The sequence below is a fragment of the Dermacentor andersoni genome, chromosome 10 (assembly GCF_023375885.2).
Source record: "Dermacentor andersoni chromosome 10, qqDerAnde1_hic_scaffold, whole genome shotgun sequence".
Lineage (NCBI taxonomy): Eukaryota > Metazoa > Arthropoda > Arachnida > Ixodida > Ixodidae > Dermacentor > Dermacentor andersoni.
Window position 1 is genome coordinate 25,826,457 of NC_092823.1, and position 22,764 is coordinate 25,849,220.

Sequence of the window (22,764 nt, forward strand, 5' to 3'; positions counted from 1 at the left end):
TTTTCGACACACTGCGCCAGCTCGCTCACCCCAGTGTTCGTGCGATACAGCGCCTTATCTCATTGCGCTACGTACGGCTCCAGATGAAGGCCGATGTACGCTACTGGGTTCCTGCGTGTGCACCCTGCCAGCATGGAAAAGTCCATAGGCATCGTGTTCCGTCAGAACGCCAGTGTCTCCAACCTGATCATCGTTTCGATGTTGTTCACAATGACATTGTGGGACCACTACTACCGCGTCAGGAATTTCACTACCTGCTCACCTCTATCGACAGGTTTAACCTTGGAGCAGAAGCAACGCCAGTTTGACAGCTCTGCTGCAATGGTCACGGCCGCTTTTGTCACAACGTGATTTGTTCTCTTCCGACGCCGCAGCAGAATTATTACTGACAGAGGACAACAATTCGAGCCCGCTCTTCTTTAAGAGGTCCTGCGCTTGCTTGGCACAAATCGTGCGCTCACGGCCACCTACCATCCCCAAGCCAATGGCTACGTGCAACGCTTTCATCGAGATCTCAAGACAGCACTGATTGCTAATGGCACTACATCGCGACGGGGTCAATGTCTACCAGCGGTTCTTCCGGGTATCCGGTGCACCTAGAAGTCGGACATCAGGTGCTCGAGTGCGGAGCTCGTCTAGGGCACTGCGCTCCGTCTGCCGAATGACTTCGTCTCACCACAACCACCTTCGGCTGCACTGTTTCCTCAAGAATACGTACACCTTCTTCACGACCTCTTCCGGGACCTAAAACTCTGTCCGCCGCGTCCAGTTCCCGCACGCACACCTTTCGTTTCAACTGACCTTGCCAACGCAAGCTACGTTTTCGTGCGCTATGGACCCACTCGGCATCTCTCCACTCACACTACCGCGGACCATTTCCCGTGCTGGAGAGACGCGAGTCCAGATACATCATGGGCATTCATGGCAAACGTGACACCATCCCACCTGACCGGCTAAAGCCATCCTACTGCGAGGCTACTCCCAAAGTCGAATTCGTCAATTCAAGCCCGGACGTCTCCTTTCCGGTCGATGCGCACGCTTCTTCAGTCAGCCAAGTTTCATGGACGAGCTCATATTATTCGCACATCATGCTGCTCTCTAGCGGTGGAGCTGTGTAGCGACAGCGACATCGACACTATCGCCCTAGGAAAGAAATCGAGGTCGGGCGCTGCCACGAGCGGTGCGGGAGCTGAGTTGGCTGGGAACCGATGAAATAAAAAATTAGTTTGAGCTCCGGCGCTGGAATAATGCTAGGGCGCGCGAATTGAGTGCTAGAGAGGAAACAAGGAGAACAGCAAACGTTTCAGATCGTAATAGTGAGCTCTCGGCTTTCGGCTAAGTGCCTTGCGGATTTAATCAATTTATTGTAGGTACCAAGTGATGTTTTGAGAGAAAGTTAATTGTTTGATAGGGAGGTAGTGCCACAAATGTTGAAAATATTCTCCAGGGGACGGCCCGGGGCGATCTCTGCCTTGCGCGGACTCCTTATCAACTGATCAAATTCCTCCTGATGTTTTCTTTCTCGGAGGGGTATGCAGAATTGCTGTGGCGCTGGCACCTTTGCATGGAGGAGTGATCTAGCCCAACTACCCGCAAGAAGCACACGCGGAACTTCCCATCACCACTTGCACATCACTAATCTACGACAGTTTGGCAGAGGTGGAATGGCTTGTCGTTCGCCAGACCAGGCGTGAGTGCATGACCTACTTACGTGCTCACCATTAGGATAAATACAAGTGAGCAACTTCATCAGCGCGCATCTTGCCTGCAATAAGGGAATAGTTTGTGGTGTTGACTCCAATGTAAGTCCGACAAATGCTCTAGAAAAGCTATCCGAGGTTGGCGGTAATTACAATTTATCAGTGCAACAGAAGGGTGGACAATGCGCATATCCCTACTGAGTCAGTAATTGCCATGTTCGCGGGTACATCTTGCTCTACTGAGACAAAAGTCTGGCCTCTAATATTCCTAGTGGGCCCGCTTGCCTCGCGTCCATTACAATGTCGCAATAGTTGGCGCTATGGTCATAGCATAGTTGGTTGTAAATGTAGCCTTCCGTGTTCAGCCTGCGGCGACAGCCCTTCCTCTAGTTACTGGTCGGCTCAGTCGGACTCATGCTGCCTTTTTGGTGGAGCCCGGCCGAGTGCTCAAATTGCCCTGCTAGAACTCAAGATGCCCAAATACTGGAAGTTATGGGCAAAAGGCATTGCTCACGCTGGAAAGTCTTTGGGGCTGTAAAGAGCCCATGATCATCAAATCACTCATCAGATTGAAACTACAATATACAGCGCCCATCCGGAGCCCGCACCAGGTATACTTAAGAAACGAACTAGAATCTGTACAAAATCGTGCCACTAAGTTCATCCATTCTTCATATTCATACGACATAAGCATATCATCCCTAAAACGTAAAACTGATCTTGCTAATCTTCTGTGCGTCGCCGCATCGCCAGTCTTTGTTTGTTTCACAAATTATTTCGCAGTTCCCTCAATCAAGCACCGTATATCATCCCACCGGCGCGCATATCTTCCGGTACGTCCCATCCTTACTCAATCGCACGCGCACGTGCTCACACCACTACTTTTGCGGCCTCATTTTTTCTTCGCACAGCAGTGGACTGGAATGGCCTTCCCCGTGACATTGCAGCCATCACGTGTTCAACTTTTGTGGACAACTTAACTACATTTGTTTGTCATGAAGATCACTCTCTGTAACCTTTTTATTTGTAAACCCACCCCTTATGTAATACCCCCTAACCGGGGTCCTTAAGGTAATAAAGTAAAGCGAAATGAACTGTTTTCCTAAAATATGAAGGGTATTGTAGAAACTGTCACGGAACGTTTTAAAAAGGGAAGCTGGAAGGTTTTCCAGAAAAAATGAGTGAACATCTCTACATAATGGTTTTCAACCCTCCACATTCGAATATCGTATCGAAATTGAGCGAAAGAAAGCGCAAATATATTTTATTTCGACGAAAAGTGCAGCAGCGGACACGCCCAGCTCGCGCGTCTCATTTCCGCCTGTGATTGGTCGGGCGCCTCGTGACGTCAACACTAGTAACCGACCGCTGCCGCTACACATGAAGCGCGGTGCCAGGTAGTTTGGTGCTGTTTTTCTGAGACGGTAATGGAAAATTTAGAGAGACTGCGTTTTTCTGAGGAGTTCGGCGTTACTCCCTACATGTAGGAGCCGATTGCGAAGAGCCGGCCTCTCGAAGAAGCAAACGATGCTGGTGCGAGCAGTGCTTTCGACGCGAACGAAAGCAAAGTCTTGGAATCTCCTCGTGTTGGAAATGCTCTTTGGTGAGAATGTTTTTTGCAAAGCGATCTAGTGATCTCGCCGATCTTTCGCCGATCTAGTGAGCTGGTTTCCGGTCAAACAACTGTAGTGTTGTGTTCCTGCATGCCTCCTCGCGGAACCTAAGTGGGGATGCGATCGTCGGCATTTGTGCGCTGTCCAAAGCTGTCGGCAATCTACAAAGACGGTTTAAACGCGTGGAAAGCTTCCCGGTTCATGCAGTACGTGTAGTGACCTTCATCTGTTGACTACCACGTTGACTAAAACTCACGTTGATTACCACTCACGTTGACTACCACGCACGTTGACTACCATTCTATATACACGCAGACGCACCACCAAAGGAATGCAGGGTCGATCGAAGTAGATTACGATGGCACGCACGCAGAAACAAGTGCGGTCAGGCACGGTCGCGGACGCTGCGAAGGAACGAAACACTAGAGTTGACGTCACAGCACCGCGGTTTCCGGTCTCCGCTCGCATCGTCAGCGTCAGCAGCAGCGCGCGGCATTCGACGGGGGGCGGAGCTACAGCGCGATTTCAACCGACGATTACGTCGCTACTAATTGAAAAAAACCCCCAAATTTTACCTACATGGTTTATAAAGTTCCCGCATCCGTATATGAGCGTCTTATTGAATTCGACAGACTCTTCAGCTTCCCTTTAATGAACTTGTATTCTCACAATTCTCACAATTATTACCGACTTGTATTGCTTATCTGATAAACTCTGACATGAATGCTAGTTCACCTCTCTCTCACGAATATGGGGAAATTGCGACATCTCACATTAAGCAGGTTCTGTTCCATGTTCCTCAAGCTACGTCACTACTAGCCCGGAAAACTTTGATTATCAGGATACCTCAAACATGGAAGCTGACGTGAGCGCATATAAAAGGAGGTGTTCTCCCCTGGGAGCTCCCAGTTCACACTCAATTTGTAAATCCATAAAAATACTTTTTGAAGTCAACCTGAAATGTAATATTGTGGAGGACACTGTTGCCTCAGCGGTGCTCTTATCACCGGAAGGTAGAGGAAGGTGCTACATAAAAACTGCAGATCAACATTCGCTGTTTCCACCGATTTAAACGTTCTATCTTCCCAAATTTCTCCGCATGTTATTTTACCGCAAGAAACTTGGTTTGCTTGCGTAGTTTTAGGTCCTTTCGCCTAGATCCCCTGTCTAGAGGCGGGAGGTTGTTAATTATCACCTCAAAGAAGTTTTGCCAAAGGGCACATATATGATTCCGGCTGATGACTGCAGAATGTGAAATTCTAGGGGTAGAAGAAATTCTCCCTAGCTGTAGGCTTTTCTCGTAGGTTAATATGTACTTTCCTTCGACTGCGCAGAATGCAAGCCCATTAGACTCCGTTCTGGGAAAATGTGGTAAAGAGATAGTATAGACTGGAGAGTTAAACTCACATCGTGCGTCATGGGGATCCAGATCAGAACAGTGTGCAAAGCCTCTGGGACTGGGCAACAACTAATAATTTTTTGTCAAAATTCCGGTTTAGTTATATTTCTTCGCGGACAGTTTAGATCTGTGCTTAGATCTGCGTTTAGACCTTTCCATATCCTCATGGGAAACGACAGATGTTGCGACAAACAGTGATCCTTTTCCAGTTGTGTTTGAAATGATAGGTGCGCAGCCCACCTGGGAGGTTCGAATCCACTTTTTCAGCATTATCATATATTTAAAAAGTGCTTACAGACCACTCTCAAATCAACTGAACATTATTCATTGAATGTTGACGATATGTTCGCAATCATAGATACGCCGCGGAAAAGGCAAGAATTCCAGTTAAAGGCAAGCAATAACACCGCTTCTACAAATTGTTGCAATGACGATTGCTCACGGGACTATAAGTGATGGAAAGCTGTGTGGAAGCATCTCGAGCATAAGTAGTCTCCGAAAAACTGGAACAACTATAAATTTATTGTTGGAACGCTTAAAATAACGGCATCTAAGGCAAAAGATACTTACAATGGCCGTCATTCCAAATTTCTTGCAAAATCAAATAATAAGCTTGCATTGTTTCAATATTTAAGTTCCCAAATATGAATCCGCGTCCCTTGAACCTCGAGTCAAGAGTTTTAATCTCACTAGCGATTAAGCTGGATATCTAGATGTAATTGCGAGACGGTCGGAGACCTGATTCACAACCTGCCATGCATCTTCTGTTCAGAGGCAGTGTACATTAGAAGATTTCGAAAAGATTTCTTTGTGAGAATTGTACTAAGCTGTTTCATGTTTGCAAGCTGCAGGCCCAGGTCCCGTTGGTCTCACTACTAAGATGATTCAACTTCTCCTTGACGTCACTGCTAACGACTTGTTAGATGCCGTAAATTACACACTAGAATATGCATGGATCCATCCTGCGTGGAGAACCGCGAAAGGGATTCCACTGCTGTAAAACCAAAGGAATCTTCTAGACAATATTCGGCCTAACTCTCCAACATTCAATTTTGTAAAATTATCAGAAAGATTATTACACGCACGTATGATTAAATTGGTGACCACAATAGAATTGTTGAGCCCCTGACAAATTCGATTTATACCAGGTGTGTCAATTTGGTTCGCGCACGTCGACCTAGAGAGCCGAATCCAGTTGGCTCGTAACCAAAAACAATGTGGAGCTTTAGTTACACTAGACATTTCTAAAGCGTACGATAGTGTGGAATATCAACAAACAGGATGCAGGATATTTGATTACCTGAATATTTCGTAACGTAGACTGCTGAGTACTTGCAGGGCAGAGAGTTTTGCTGTGCACAAAGTGGGATTTCATCGGGATAATTAAGTCAAACAGGCTAGTTTCCACAAGGCGCAGTTTTATCCCCGCTGTTATTTAACATCTTACTCAGCTACATTTCTTGGTATCAGAATGTAAGCGCGTACGTTACACTGATCATATAGCGTTTTTTGCTTCGGCAAATGATATTCAGTCACTGTACGAGTGCTTACAGGAATACTTATGCGAACTGGAAGCAGGGCTGGACAGTATCCGCTTGTCAGTAGATGTCAGTATTGAGAAAAAAAAAATCAGAAGAAACGCTTTTTCGAGAAATGAAGTCATGGTGACTGGTCCGCATATCAACAGGTCACCCGCAAATATAGAGATGCAAATTAAGGACGCCAAGCACACTTTCTTCGGCACTAATCCACCTGCTTTGTAAAAAGACGACCCCTACAATTTCTGGAGTGTTATTGAGGCTGCACGCGAAAACGTATTGTCGATAACTGAGGACAGTGGCCTTAGCGTTTCTGGTTCGTCATGTTGTTGCGTATTCAACGAAATATTTTCAAAAGCATTTCTATGTGAGCTTGTTGAGCGCCTGCCAGAATTTTGTGACGTGAACTTTCGTACAATGGTTCCTGTAGTAATTGATTACGATGGTGTCGTTGGCCTCATTAGCAATTTAAAGGCTTCGTCATCATGCGGCGTTGAAGTTGCAAACGCAATATTTGTGAAAAGTACGGTTGGTTACTCGTCAATTTTTTGCATGAACTTTTTGCTCAAACTAAATTCTGGTGTGCTGCCTTGTGATTGAAAGGTGGTCAAAGTGGTGCCGTTATTTAAATCTCATGACACTCATACTGCGATAAATTGCAGTCCAATGTCACTTACCAGAGTCTCTTGTAAGATCTTTGAACATGTCATTTATTCTTACCTGGTTAACTTTATTGAAACTAATTCTTTTTCCACATCTGGCAAGGATGGTTTCAGGAAGACATTCTCCTGTGAAACGCAGTTAATTTGATTTACTAATGAACTCGTAGCAGCTCTTGACTTGGGATTTCGTATTGATTGTGCATACTTGGATTTCCTTTAAGCTTTTGAACTTGTCTGCCATGAACTACTTTATCTTAAGCTCAGTAAACTAAATCTTGACCCTAATATTCTTGCATGAATAAAAAGCGTTTTGTTAAACCGACACCAATTTGTAACTACTTATGGTTACGATTCTTCTCTATGTCCTCTCGTTTCAGGAGTACCCCACCGTTCTGTCTATGGGCCCCTTCTCTAATTAACATAAACGATTTGCCTGTGTGTATTAACTCTTCTATTAGGCTTTTTGCAGAATACTGTGTGGTATATCGCAAATTTCCTCTGATAGAGACTGACTTTAACAATGTTTCTGATTGGTGTAACACATGGAAAATGAAACTCAACGCGACGAAGTGCAAACTAATGAAAATTTGTCGTAAACTTTCCAGTAACGCTTCTAAGTACAGCATAAGTGCTTCCCCTCTTGAAGAAGTGACTACTTACAAGTACTTAGGTATCCTCATTAATCATAACCTATCCTGACAACGATACATTAATTATATTGTCAATAATGCTAACCGCGTGCTTGGGTACCTTCGCCGTAACTTTTCAGTGGCCCCTTCTGTTCTAAATCTCCTTCTTTAAATAACTTTTGTGCGTTTCAAAGTTGAATATACATGAGGTGTGCGAGATCCATTTACTGAAAGTGTTATTAGTCACCTTGAAGCTGTACAAAATCGTAGCGCACGCTTCATCTTTTCCAGCTACTCACGTCGGTCGGTCCAGTGCGTCAACTATGAACAAACCGCTACGACTTCCATCCCTTTCCTTACGCAGCAAAATAGCACGTCTTTCCTTATTTTATAAGATTTTCTATCATAACCCTCGTCTTAAGCAAGAATTGATTTTTCGTCTTTCATCGATATCACTTGGTGTCGACCATCGTCATAATGTGTTCGTTTCTCGTCGTCTCGCTAACCAACACTCTCCTTATTTCGTTCCTCAAACTTGTAATGATTGTAACTACTTGTCCACCTCCATTGTATCTGTTACGGACCCCAGTGACTATGCGCATGCGCTTAAATATGTTACCTAAAATTTGCTTTGTTTCTTTTATATTTATTGTTACAACTCCCTTCTGTAACGCCCTACGGACCCTGAATGTATTCAAATAAATAAATAAATAACTAAATAAATAAATAAATAAGATAGCTGTTCTTGTCTTTCGTCTAGAAGACCCAGTTACTATATCCCTTTCGTACCGCCATTCTACTATTCTCAAAGTGGAAAAAGTCACGTACTTTGGAATTATTTATGAAGGCAATCTTAACCGGAGTCATCATACTGAACGTGCAACCTCAAAGCTTCCCGTGCAATGCGAATATTCACAAGAATAAGCAATACGCGATGGAGCATGCGCAGAGACACAACCATAATGATTTACCGCACGTATGTCGAACCTATACAAATGTTCAGCTGTGTATTATTTTCCTGCGCCTCAGCTTATAAGCTACGTCCCCTAGTTTTGCTGGAAGGGGAAGCACTCCGCTTATGTCTGGGGCTACCAATGTTTTTAGCAAACGCTATGCCATACAAGGAATCACCACTACATTCCCTTGCAATGCGATTTCATATACCGTTCAAACATTCATACGCCTCAACGAATGTGCACTAAGGTCACAGTCGATCTCTGTCAATGAACTAGCCCAATTTTTCAGAGTCTCATGGCCTTAGTTTCACACGCCACAGGTGATTACAGCCCAATCTTTATTGAGTCCGTTAAATGTACATATAAATCATGTAATCACAATAAACAGTATCTCAAATTATTTATCATGACATATTCCCCAACAATGCAAGGCAGCTACCTTCGCATATTTTTAACGGCTTACTCCATGTAGACTTGCATCAGCTCCAGACAAACGTAATTATAGCAACAGATGCTTCGCAGAGTGAGGAAAAGCCAGGAGATGGAATTTTTTCATCGTCATTGGATTGGTCTTTTTCTCTTTTTCACTCGAATATTCCTAGCGGATTTCCTAGTTGTTGTCCTAGCTAGGCGTAATCTACAGGCTTCGAAGACAACCTCGGTAATAACAACTAACTTTTTACCGTTGTACACTTCACTTACTGCTCCTGGCGAGTCGAACATATTAAGAACCTTGTACTCACGGGCTCAAAATGAATTGCGGAGTTTAAGACTAATATAGGTACCTGCGCGCAAAGACATTTATATCAATGAAGCGACAGACAGCTTGGCCAAGGCTCCCGTTAGAGGCCCTGTGTTTACCCTTTTTCCAAAGACGTGTTTATCACGTCTGTCAGGTTTAGAAGAGACATCCTTTTGACGTCAAAATGAAATCTAACATCATCCTCGGAACTACATCACTCACAATTCCCTTGGAGCAGAAAATTTTGCGAAACCAGACGAACGAAAGTGATAATAATCATATTGCGATGTCCAGTCCCACCCCTAAATTTATACATGCACCGATCTGGTCTGGCAATATCCCCTTTATGCCATTTATACAATGCATTAGAAACAATTGAACATTACTAATTGGACTGGCGGCGTTTCTCCTCCTTGACAAAAATGACATTACAATTTACACTGCGAACGCTGGGCCTCCCATTTATCACTCCGGTACTGCTGTCTTTCGGATCATTTGTGCTTGGGCAATCACAAAGGAATGACTGCATCGTCACAGGAAAATTCCTCATTGAATCAAACAGAATTATTTGTTCACCGTATAAATAATTTCCTTCTTACTTTGCTGTCTCATTTATAAATATATATATTGAATGTCTATCTACTGAAGCGCCTTGGACTTTACTCGCTTTAAATTATTCATCAAAATTGTAGAATCGTAAATTTAATTTTTATGACTGTTTTAGGCTTGTAGCGCAGCTCAGGAAGAGCAATAAAGGAAGGAGGTAGGGGTAATCAAAGGGAACGGAAAACCGAGTGAGCGCCCTGTAATTCGTTCCCTTTGATTACCCCTACCTCCGTCCTTTCTTGCTCTGCCTGAGCTGCGCTACAAGCCTGAAAGTGATGACATACCAACTCGCCCAAACTGCCACGTTTTTGTAAATTTAATTCTTTACCACTTATGGAAAATCTGCGAGACTCTTGGCCAATCGCCGTTAGTTTGTATGTGCCAAAGACTTTAAAGTCATTGTCATCACCATCATCATTTGTAACAACTCGTCTCTCTCTCACGAGCTCTACAATTTAATGCAACGAGGAAGGAGGCAAACTTGCCAAGAAATATCAGGCCTTTACTTGATTGACGAGGCGCGTGCTTCGTCGACCCTTTTCGTTTCCGACGATGCATAAATGGCGCGACAGTCACTGAAATGTCCATTTTCAGCAGGACAGTCCCAACGTTTTATTGCCTGGGAAGTTGGCTGATATTCAGGATCACATTGCACGGCTGAAGGAAGGGTTGGGAGCACCTTATTAAAATATGTCCCAGCATTAGGCGGCGTAAAAAATTTGGTGAGGCTTGATGGTTTTTCTGCGTCTGCAGACCCTCCAGCACGTGGAATATAAAGTAAAAGACACAAGATGCACTGACAACTAAATTTTATTTGTGTAATAAAGATGGATTATGCACATGCGCGATACAAGTAACAAAGCACGAAAGCACAAAGAAAACAAAAAAATCACCTGCTATCGCAAAATTTGTCTGTTAAGAACACTATCTGTCTCGAACGCAATGCTACGATTAATTAAGTTTACTTTTCTTATTGCTTATGCAAACAGTGTAAATTACGTCACTTCTTGCGATGGCTGAATGGCACATAATGCGTTTTGAAAGCGAGAGTTGGCCTAGTTGAATGTCGATAAAGAAAAATGACATAAAATTTAAGGAGACCGGTGACTGAAGCTTGAGGAAGCCTTCACAGCATCTTAATAAGCCAGACCCGAAAAAAGCCAAATATAACGGAAAAATGTAATATCAGGGCTGCAGATTGAGTTAAATATAATCCATTTCATATGCAGCGAAGTGCCTATACGAGCCCATTACGAAAATTATCTTCGGCGCAATACAGAAAGGACGCGGTCAAAGAATAGACACGGAGTGGGGCAAACTCACAACTGATTTATTTTTCCTCATGTTTGCTTCATATACCCTCAGGCTTGCGCACATGAAGATAAACAAACAAGTGTACATGAGATCGATCTCAAGGTTAATCACGTGCTATCAGTAAGAAAAGCTCATTCTCGTAAAGAGACAACAACGGAAGCTGACACACTGGTCTCCAAAATTTCTTATGTACATAGCCTCCGCTAGCTTCTGCGCCAGCGTCTCTCTAATTTACCGTTCTATCCATGTTTATACCCATAAAGGTTAACAAGTGCACAGTGTGAAATGATAAGAGGCACGAAAGCCCGTCCAATTTCCGATTGCCAATGCATGCTCTCGTAAGCGCTCATTTATGCAAAGGCCGGTTTGGCCGATGTATACCTTACCGCAGCATAAACGAATCTTAGAAACGAACTCGCCTGAACATCTCAAAAAAATCCTTTAGCGTACTTCTTAACACACTCGGCACTTTTAACAGATCGCAGACGAGCACAAATACGAGACAGCTTTCGAATAGCCGAAAACATTACCGTAACATCATACCTAGAAGCCACATCCTTTACCAAATGTGTCTTTAAAGAATGAAACTAATTCATTAAAGAACGTAGGTATTACGTTACTATAAGGGATTCGATTCGCCCGAGAGCCGACGTTTGTTAGCCCATTATAGCTTCATCGACACACCCCGAGTTCGACGACCAAACTCCTTAGGTGGAAGAAAGCCTTGTGTGACGTCACATACGTAAGAAAAAGCGACACCACGGTTTCTGGTAGTTTTACACTAGCGCAACTGTCATTTCTGCGTAGGCCTAAACTAAACCACAGGCAACGCACATTCAGATATGCGCAAACAGCTTCTGCGGCAATCAGCACGACGGTGGAAGTTTTCCGAAAGGGAACGTTTTCATCCATTCAAGATTAGCTCGAAGTTACAGAGGTAGCCGGTATGGGTATTACACAAGGTAAGAATTGCAGAAAACTTTGCGCTGCCCTGGAGATCAAGCGTCGCACCACCGTCTTTGCGGTGCAGTCGTTCGGCGCACTAATGTAACCACTACACGCTAGCAGATGGCCAGTTGATTGCAAATCCCTCCAGAAATTTCACCGATGTAGCAGTGATTGTACAAGTTGGTCTCGGTAGCTACATTGACGGCCATTGACTTTTTTCTCACAATTCCTTAATCTGACAGCAGTAGGCATCACTATGACTGTTGGCCTTCGCTGTGATTAGGCAGGCATTAAGGTAGGAACAAAGTTTTCCAGCAGTCACATACTGTTCAATGGATTTGGGCAAATTCCTGTTCCCGCTATGACGGCCTCTGCGAAGCATCACGGTAGCAGCAGCTTGACACATTTACCTTATCTACTTGCATTTCTATCTCTCTCAATTGCAACGAACCCTCTGAACCCGACAGGCGATGTGAAAAAGATGACAGCCATGACGTGTTTCCGGATGAGCAATCATTTTCGAGCGCATGCAGCTCGCATAAACGATAACTTCTAGATATATTTCTGTTAGTCAGGAGGAACCGTCACTGGTGTGTGGATATACAGGCCACCTATTCCGCCCTGGGTTCTCTCAAAGCTGCTCTCGGGGCGTCACGCTACCTGAAAGAACTTAGGGTGGCGGCAGAACGAGCGAAAAGCTTTCGATTAAGTGTCCTATGCAGAAGCATCCGCGGAGGAGCGGTGGCTGTATTAGAGACTCGAACTGATAGCCGTTTAAGAGAAGCCGTTTCTATGCAGGATGCGGGAAACTGTGCTATGCTTACAGATACACACAACGTTACATAAGAACCGAGGCAAAACAGGTTTCGTCGCGTTAGGCACGTCTGGCAAAACGAGTTCATGTTATGATCGACTACACTTTCCGTAACATCCTCACTTTTTTGTCCGACATTTAGCATAAGGATTCACCTAACCTAGGATTTTTCGCTCGATATGGTGGAGAGGAATTCACCAAAACTTACAGGGTTAGTTTAGTAGAAAAAACAAAAATACCCTAGAAAGTGGATGGGAAAATGACGCCACGGTAGCTCAATTGGTAAGAGCATCGCAGGTGTAATGCGAAGACGTGGGATCGTTCCCCTACTTCCGGTTAGTCATTTTGTCCTTCATTTTCATTTACATTATATTTAGGATTTCTTTCATTCCATTAGTGAGTACAAGTATTTTCCCCACGTTGTCCTCGATGTCTCTGCTTGTTGGCTTCTTAAGTTTTGATTAATAAAGATCGGGCCCTTCGGTTCCCTTTATTCTCGTTCAACAAATGCATACGTCACTTTCGCATCTAAAGTCATCGCTTTCACCCTGTTCTTTATGGCAATGTGTTTTGCCCATTGCGCCATAGAGGAGTTTGCTCTGTAACACTTGTACCCCTGCGCGAATCTTATTTCGTTCGCTTTCAAGTTATCTCAACTGCAAAGTCGCATGGAGCATCCCCCAGCACCTTGGTTCACTAGAGTTCCAAACGAGGCCACGTCTATTTACCTCGTGAATTTCCTCAGGGCTAAAATCTTAGATTATCGCTGCACTCAGTTTCGTCAAGGATACACAGAGGTGGACGTAAGCGTGCAAGTTCATGCACTCGCAGCGGTCTTTAGTGTCGGGATCGTGTAGTCACCACGAGCCTGGCAGAATCTTTTCTGGCAAATTCTTGGTGGACGCTGGCATGTCAAACACCATCTTCCAGGCGACGTATCGTGGTTGTAAAAGGCAAGAAACCTTCGCACAACGAGTCCCCAGCCCAAGGTGTTAACATCTATGTTCAGAGCCACTTACATAAAAACATAACCTTGGGTGGAAATACGGCCTGATGGTTAGGGACAAACACAAAATGTTTTTGGCTGTCCATACGGCGGCATGTTTACATCATCATCATCATCAGCCTGGTTACACCCCCTGCAGGGCAAAGGCCTCTCCCATACTTCTCCAACAACCCCGGTCACGTACTCATTGTGGCCATGTCGTCCCTGCAAACTTCTTAATCTCATCCGCCCACCTAACTTTCTGCCGCGCCCTGCTACGCTCCCTCCCCTTGGAATCCAGTCCGTAACCCTTAATGACCATCGGTTATGTTCCCTCCTCATTACATGTCTAGCGCATGCCCATTTCTTTTACTTGATTTCAACTAAGATGTCATTAACTCGCGTTTGTTCCCTAACCCAATCTCCTCTTTTCTTATCTCTTAACGTTACACCCATCATTCTTCTTTACATAGCTCGTTGCGTCGTCCTCAATTTGTGTAGAAACCCTTTCGTAAGCCTCCAGGTTTCTGCTCCGTAGATGACTACTGGTAAGACGCAGCTATATAACTTTTCTCTTGAGGGATAATGGCAACCTGCTGTTCATGAACTCAGAATACCTGCCAAACGCACCCCAGCCCATTCTTATTCTTCTGATTCTGAATTCTTCTGAACAAGAAAAGCATAATATTATTCAGCCGTGTTCTGATTCAGATGTGTTTCAATTGTTGGCCAAATTATACCTACCGCAAAAACATATTACGTAGCAGTTGAACACAGCATTTAGAGGAGGTCGTCATTTTCTGCGAATTGGCAACTTCTCCAACACATTGCCGTACATTCAAGGAGTCGGTTAGGTGTAAACTAAAATAGAAAAGTTATGGCGATAAAAAAGACAACCTAGACATACTTGTTTTGATGGCGTGCTCAACTGCTGAAAATTATCACAACATGTGCGAAGAAATACTTATTTAACAAAATGTTTTAGGGCAGTGGCGGAAGAAAAGCTATGATTATCCTGGACAACAATTTTAGACGTGTCGCCAAAATTACACTTCGCCTCAGTGTGAGTATAGAAATCCCTGTCAACGTGCCAAGTCAAAGTGGTGTCAACATTGCCAGACAACCCTGCTTTATGCTCTGAGCAACTACGATGGCTGGTGCATGAGCAGCGCGCACAGTGGAGCAAAAATTTAGACGCCTAAAGGGACAAATCCTCAAATGACGGCCACGCATGCTGTCGTTATTGCTCAAAACTACGAAAGATGCCGCAGACAGTGACTTCTTAGTCCTAGTAACAGCTTCAATTGTTCGTTTTCCTGGAAGGACACGCACATGGCCAGTTGACACAAGGAAAAAAAGTGAGCCGTCTTTCTACACGGGAAGCACAGCTGTGCTTCCAGAGTGGCATGTCAATCACCTTGCAGCTGCCTAAAATGTGCAAGCCATAGGCATATACTAATACTCTCTTCCACTGAAATAAGGCTACACAATTCGTTTGTAACCTGAGGTCAGGATAGGATTTTGCTTCTTTATTTTTTTTCTATTAAGACATTCTTTCCAACAACAGACAATGTCGCAGACTCGAGGCTATAACAATGTTATGCAAACGGTTTCCAAAATTGTTCACGAGACCGCCTTGAAAAATCAGTATAAAAGACTCGAGGATTTCGAGCCAGGGCAGACTGATCTGTGCAGCGAAGCAGCCGCACTATGAAGTTCCTGAGTCTCACTGCCGTGGTCGTCGGCCTCCTGAGTAAGTTAGAGCACATTTTCGGACGTGCTTAATTACGTCTAGCCACACTGTACTTCTTTTATTCCTGGTGAACGCATGTGAATGTGCCAATTGCTCAATACATCGCCAAACTACTTTTTCGTAACGAAGAAATAGCGCTCCTCATGGTATAGTCACTGTGTTTTCTGAAAACATAGCCAAGGTTTATGTGATGCTCCTTCCACTATATATCAGTTGAGTTTGTAATGAGCAGGACGTAATGAACCACTGCAAACAGATAATTCTCTTACAGGAGCTGTTTTCTAACACAGGAACCCAACCGAATAAACCCGCTTTGTCTTGTAAGACGCAAGACAACAAAATGTTTATTTAGGACAGTGCCCGATTGAGCACTTGCTGCGCGTAAAAGCTCCCTCAAAATTATAATTTCTGTCCGATAAGGGCTCGACTCATTGGGAAATGGAAACATCGTATCCTTGTTCAACTTAGGAAGGATGTGGCTAGAAAATGAGATTTGTCTCGCTAAAAAAAATGGAGACAAATGAGCGTAACAAAATACAGAACATAGGAAACACTTCATCCCCTATGCGTTTTCCACTTTCTGTAACAACGTATTCCCGCAGCCCTAATGCCACTTATGTTACCGTCATATACAATATCTTAAGTAAGAGTTAGAACTGCGCTTTTGCTACTGCGTATAAGAGTCATGAACAATTCTAAGTACGAATTTAAACAGAACGCTCAGCTATGCAGGAATCGAGTACTTTTCTCGTTCTTGTGATTAGATTTAATCGCTCTGCTTCCAATCGCAACGCAATAAATATTACCACTTACTCTGGAGAATAAACCGTCAGCCAAGGGAACCGATTGCCGTTTTATGGTTTACAAAAAAATTTTGCTGAAATAGAGTTTATATGGCGTTATAATGAGGGGTTAGAAGGCAGCAACTTATTAACAAGTGCTTGTAATCGAATTCAGTTCCTGTATATGTATGTATTTCTATCTACCTAAAGAAGCTATTTATGTGAGTCAAAAGAAGTTCCTTAGCCTAAGGGCCAATAACTTCCTTGTATGCCTGCTAAAAAATAATCATTTCGAGTCTACTCCAGGAGCAATTTTCAAGACCAACATTCTAGAATTTGAAATTGTAAGATAACGGTAAAGAAAGTAAACAAATTTTTTTATGAGCGCATTTCGTTACGAAACCCATAATTATATCGGTGAACGTTACGAGTCGTTCAGGCCTTGAAGTTCTTTAAATTGATGCTCCCTCAGTTTCTAAACCAGGAAGAACTAACAGGTGATGACCGAGTAAAACAATGAAATAAAATAACAGCAAGCTTCTCGACGCATGTAGATTCTTATGTTCGCCGAAGCAGCTCGCTGTAGTGCTACAATAACACAAACCGGCTAAATATACACAAAGCTTGCAGAGACTGGGCTATTGCAAATTCCTGGCCATCAGAAAATTAAGTGTGCCATACAAACGCAGGTCTAAAAGTTTGAAGTTTTACTTAACGCAATGCGGACGTCAATACAAGCACCCGCCGCGGTTGCTTAGTGCCTATGCTGTTGGGCTGCTACGCGCGAGGTCGCGGGATCGAAACCCGGCCACGGCGGCCGCGTTTCTATGGGTGCGAAAATACCCGCGTACTTAGATTTAGGTGCACGTTAAAGAACCCCAGGGGATAAAAAATTCAGGAGTCCCCCACTACGACGTGGCTCACAATCAGAAAGTGGTTTGGCACATAAAACCCCGTAATTTTTATTGAATATAGGAGATGCTGCAACTAACCAACACCGGCTTCAAGTCATAAGCGCACACGAAGGCATTTATTCTGATCGCGTTGGAGGCTACCTGGGTTGTCTGTGCAATGTTTTCATTATTCATGTTAAGCCTAAACGCCCTAACGGGGAGGGTATTAGATAGGGGAGGTGATACAATCATTAGCAACGCTGCACATTTTAGAGAAAGCAACAACACACAGAGTAATGCTAAAAAACAGAAATGAAAATGTAAATAATAATACGAAAGGAAAGGAAGAACAATGAACAAATTATTATTACACATTTCGATCACAGCGAAGTAAATCTTGGAATTTACTTTGTGTCAGTTTCTGTGGCGATGTGCAATGGCAAATGTTTCCCCTGATTGACCGCGCGAGCAACGAATGAGTTGGCATGAGAGTATGATGTTAGGTGATGATTGTATATAGCTGCTACTGTGTCGGAGGATTGTTCTCGTTTACGCCCCCTTTGGGTGGACTTTACTCACCTATAAAGAAATCTACAGGTCTTGCGCTATCATATATCATTAAGTAAACTGCGATGTCCTTCACAAGTGCAATCCTAAGTCTCTATTTTCTGCTATTTTCTATTTTCTTCTAAGTGCCTATTTGCAGTTGCAATTCGAACACCTAGTATTTCTAGTAATTCAGACAGCGACCACAATGCATCGCTTAAGAATAGCGGGAACTTCTTCTGCAGAATTTAGTTGCTCCTGTATTTTACCACCGCACCCGCGCCTCTCCTAAATCACAATCATTGAAGATATTCTCCTGTGTCTTGCACTTTTTTCTGTGTGACTGTTGGCTGAAATAACAACAGTTATCCCTCAAATCGCAACCGAAGCGTACACTGAATAGCTTCGTGCACTCTGTTTTTCAGTGTAATATGGATCGAAAAGCACAGCCTATTTGACTAGTAACCGATATAACAAAACATTCGCAAAGTGAGCTACAAGTGCGAAGATGCGACCGAGTTATAAACGCAATGATGATAGTGCAATTCACATTCTTTCGCATAAAACCCACCTTACTGAGAATCAGCTCCAATGCTTGTCATATTTCGTATGGTTTCTGCAGATTCGACAGCACCAATAACAACCACTATTACGTTATTACTGACCTGCTCTCACAAAAGCTACCTGACGTTAGAAGGCTGTTCGTCTACAAACACGAGTTACTGGTGGTGAAATTGGAATGAATATTTTTGTTCAAAACTTTCAGGGAAGGCAACATGTTATTGCTTGTTTGCACGACTGCAGACAAAAATAATACTGGCTTTTCCTGACAAAGTAGTATGATTGTTCGGCACGGGCTGCAATTCCCAGATGATGCCTTTTATTTATGCATTACACCTGTGTAACCATGTGTATTAAATTCAACATATACAGTGTGCCCAAGTTATTATACATTCCCTTTTTCTAATTAGAAAGTCCATTCTACTGGGACACAACAAAGTGCCTATTGTTCACAGTGAAGTAGAGTAGCCGCCAGTAATTTCATTGTTGATGCTTTTCCAATAAATATTTCATAATAACTACCTTTCTTCACTACCGCTCTAAATACCCTGCTGTCAATGAAGAACTTGTAGGAAATTGAAAGAAACCTAAAAGTGGCATCTTTTCGCCCAGGTACATTTTACCCGTTTATATTTTCCGGCTGCGAAAGAAAGGCGGCGAGAAATCAAATTATCACGTGTCTAACAGTCCGCGCGCACCAATAAGCATCGCCCTCACACAAGCACTGTAAAAGTTCCCGGCGCTTTATCTGGCGCGCTTCTGCCGCGACAGCACGGCACGTTGGTGTTAACATAGAAAAGGTGTCCATCTCTGGTTATTGCATCGTGGAGAGTGCGCTCACTAGTTCAGCACAATGCGTTGGCGGGCTAGTTGGTGCGAATCCATGAATACTTTGTTTAGCGCAAAACGACAGAGACAAGAAAGACGACAGGACAAGGCGCCTTGTCCTGTCGTCTTTCTTGTCTCTGTCGTTTTGCGCTAAACAAAGTATTCATGGATGCGCTCACTAATTCGTGTAGAGCGCATTTGAGGGCGCTGCTTTTTGTTGCGCGCGCACGATTAGTCAGGTGATATTTTTTAAAGTTTTCTCGCGTCTTCTTTCTCACCAGGAAAAAAATAAACGACATAAATGTAACTGCCTAAATACGAGCCCACTACGGCGCTCTTTCAATTTTTTGTTACCTCTTCATTGAAAGCATGGCATTAAGGGCAGTAATAAAAAAAATTGCTTATTGCAGGTAGTTATTCAATTCAACAGCACCTACAAAATATTAATATCAGATGCTATAAATGGCTTTAACAATATGCACTTCGTTTTCCTGGAGCAGAATAACCTGCCCCGTTTTTAAAAACACGCGATGCTTCATAGCTCGGACACTCATACGATAGCATTGCTCTAACTGAAATATTTATGTGCACGTGAAGATTACGTTTCTGAGCAACAGAAATTTCATGAGATATGTTAAAGCGAAGTACCCTACGTTTACGTATATTGCGCATAAATAAATTTGTATTATCACGCTGTTAGAGCTTCAGAAGTGAAGCCAATGAAAATAATGAGTGTACCACCTGTTTTATGCTCACTCCTGTAAAAATCTCGAAACGGATTCACAATATGGATGCTATAAATAAAAAATAGTCTTCTTACCCAGAACGAGTACAGTGACTTTCTAGTCGGCATCTCTTTTATCAAAAGGAAAAAAAATGTGGGTTTGCTGTTTGCTATCGTATCTCCCACTTTTGTTTCTCGAAAAAAAGAAACAAACGTCTTACCTGCTTGAAAATTAAAATTGGCTAGATGACTGCATTAGTAATTCCAAACTTCATTTTCAGGTCGCCAGGTCATCGGGGGCCAGCAGTTTTCAAGCTTTTCAAATGGATTCGGGAGCGGTTTGTTGGGAGGAGGATTTGGAGGAAGCTCACTCAGCAGTGGAAGCGGCTTCGGCGGTGGATACGGCAGCGGATATGGCAGTGGATCTGGCAGCAGAAGTGGACTGAGCGGATTTGGTGGAAATGGCGGTCTCTGGGGCAACAGTTACGGTGGCCTATATGGAAGCAACCCATTCTCAATTTGGAGGAGGCTGACTGCGCCCCTTATGTTGTCAAGCAGAAGCGGTGGCTCCTGGGGCAACATCTACGATGGGTACGGAAGCAGCCCCTTCGCATACTGGAGTACTCCAGTCTACGTATTGAGGTTGGTTGCTGTGCCGCGCGGAGGAAGTCCAGGCGTGAGTGGACAGTGGGGTCTGCCCAGAGGAGGTTCGCCACTGACGTGGTTTACGTGGGGCAATCCCAGTGGCCTAATTTCTGCGGGCACGCCTTGGGGATTTCAGGGACCTAGGGGGAGTGGTGCATTCCCGCGGCCATGGGGAGGAATCAGTGGTCCACAGGGTGGCTTGTACGGCATGCCTGGTGGAATAATAGGAACTGGAGGGTATGGTCAACAATGGGGCCAAGGCGGACAAGGCGATTCAGAGATCCAAAATGAACCACAAGGGGGACTCAGCGGACTTGGCGGATTCGGAGGACTGCTCGGAAGCGGTGGCCAAAGCGGTTACGGCAGGCCGAACGGTCAGCAAGGAGGTTTCAGCGGATTTGGAGGACTAGGCGGACTGTCGGTCTTTGGTGGCCAAAGCGGAATGGGTCGGCTACGCGGACAGCAAGGAGAACTTGGTGGAAGTGGAGTACTGGGCGGAATGTCAGGCGAAGTCGGAGAAAGTGATTACGATGGCCTTTCAGGTCAAGGCAGTTCGGGAGGCGTCGGTAGTGGACTATTTGGCTGGGGCAGTCGAAGTGGCGATTTTGGAAGTAGTGGAAGTGGAAACTACGGCAGGCAAAGCGGCATGGGTGGCAGCAGCGGTGGACGAGGAGGATATGGCGGATTGGGCAGCCTTGGACAGAGTTGGTCGAGCAGATTCGGAAGCGATAACGGCTGGGGTCCTAGTAGCCAAGGTAGCAGTTTCGGTAGCAGCAGTGGTCTCTCAGGAAGGAACAATCAAGGGACCAGATATACGTGGCTCATTTCTGGCCTAGGCGGCCGTCAAGGCTCAGCTGGCCAACTAGGCAGCTTCGGAAGTGGATTCGGTGGACTGGGCGGTTTGGGGGGTTCCAGCCAAGGTTGGCTGAGCCGTGCCACTGGCCTGTCGCAAAGGCAATTGCTGCGTCTTTACAGAAAGTACAGAAAAAGTGGTGCCAGAGGCACATTTATAGACTACCTCAGGCGACGTGGATACCTCGGTGGCTTCATTGGAGGTCCCTCATTTGGTGGTATTCAAGGCAGTGGAGGGCGACGAGGAGATGGCAGCAGTTTCTGGTATTGGAGTTCCGCACCCACATACCGATACACTTGGGCAACACCTCTGAGTGGCTCTAGACCATCACAAGGAAGTAGCTCTGGCGGAAGTTCCTTTGGTGGACTCAGTGGATTGCCAAGCGGTGGATACGGCAGTTCGAGCGGCGGTTTGGGAGGAAGTTTTGGCAGCAGTAACAGCTGGAGTTCAGGTGCCGGAAGCGGTGGACAGCAGCAGGGAGAAGATGGTCAGCAGAAGGTGCTTTTGAAATAAAATTCTCGTTTCCAAACTGCAACCGATGTGAAACTATAAAAACTAAGAAAAGTAAAGTTCACCACCAGTATGTGGCAACAGGCATAAAAATGTAAGCATAATCATTAAAAGCATAAAAAGTAGGTCTGCGATGCCATTTGCCAAGCGAATATGTAATATATGAGGAAGCCACACGTGGCTTAACGCGCACAGTTCCGTAACAACTAATATGCACCACTTCAGGAAATCTCTTTTTCAAAATGGGAATACTGATGGTTCGAGCCCACCAGAACTTTTGTAGGTTATAAGCACGATGTAATGATACTGCAGCATTCTTTAATTGGTCTCTAGTTGTAAGCATAACCGTTATTTGCGAAATTGCAGTTTCCACTCGAGAATACTAACGTACAGCAAACGTACCTCATACAAGGTCTTGTGATCGCATGCCTATTCATTTGCCCTTTGACATCAGGCTAAATGTGAAGGTTATGTACCATTTGTCACGTGTGACTCATTTGGTCACCTACAAACAGTAACAAAGCAGTTTTTGGCTACTCGTAGGCACTTTTGAGGTACGTTGGTTCCTATCGCACCACGTTTCGGGCGCCGTGAATAAAAAAAAATATGTTGTTCTTTGGTGGGATCACACTTCTTACTCGCTATAGGGCAACCCAATGCTCAAACCGTAAGGCTAAAATCACACGTTTGCTTCTCTCGCGCCAATGACAACTAGCGCTGTGAGACGATTGGTGCATGAGCTACATAACACAAACACGCTCGA

At 44.4% G+C, this 22,764-nt stretch overlaps 1 protein-coding gene across 1 annotated transcript; it reads left to right on the top strand.

The window, feature by feature from the left end:
• Positions 1–15,555: 15,555 nt before the first annotated feature.
• LOC126519084 (uncharacterized) lies at positions 15,556–22,026 on the top strand. The gene is made up of 2 exons (XM_050168698.2): positions 15,556–15,659; positions 20,275–22,026. The coding sequence occupies exons 1-2, from the start codon at positions 15,617–15,619 to the stop codon at positions 22,002–22,004; spliced, it is 1,773 nt and encodes a 590-aa protein (XP_050024655.2). The 5' UTR covers positions 15,556–15,616; the 3' UTR covers positions 22,005–22,026.
• Positions 22,027–22,764: the final 738 nt, after the last annotated feature.

Excerpts from the sequence above, each read along its gene's own strand:
- LOC126519084 (XM_050168698.2), top strand. The coding sequence starts at position 15,617 with ATGAAGTTCCTGAGTCTCACTGCCGTGGTCGTCGGCCTCCTGA. Across the intron at positions 15,660-20,274 it reads CGTGGTCGTCGGCCTCCTGA|GTCGCCAGGTCATCGGGGGC; the intron begins GTAAGTTAGAGC and ends CTTCATTTTCAG.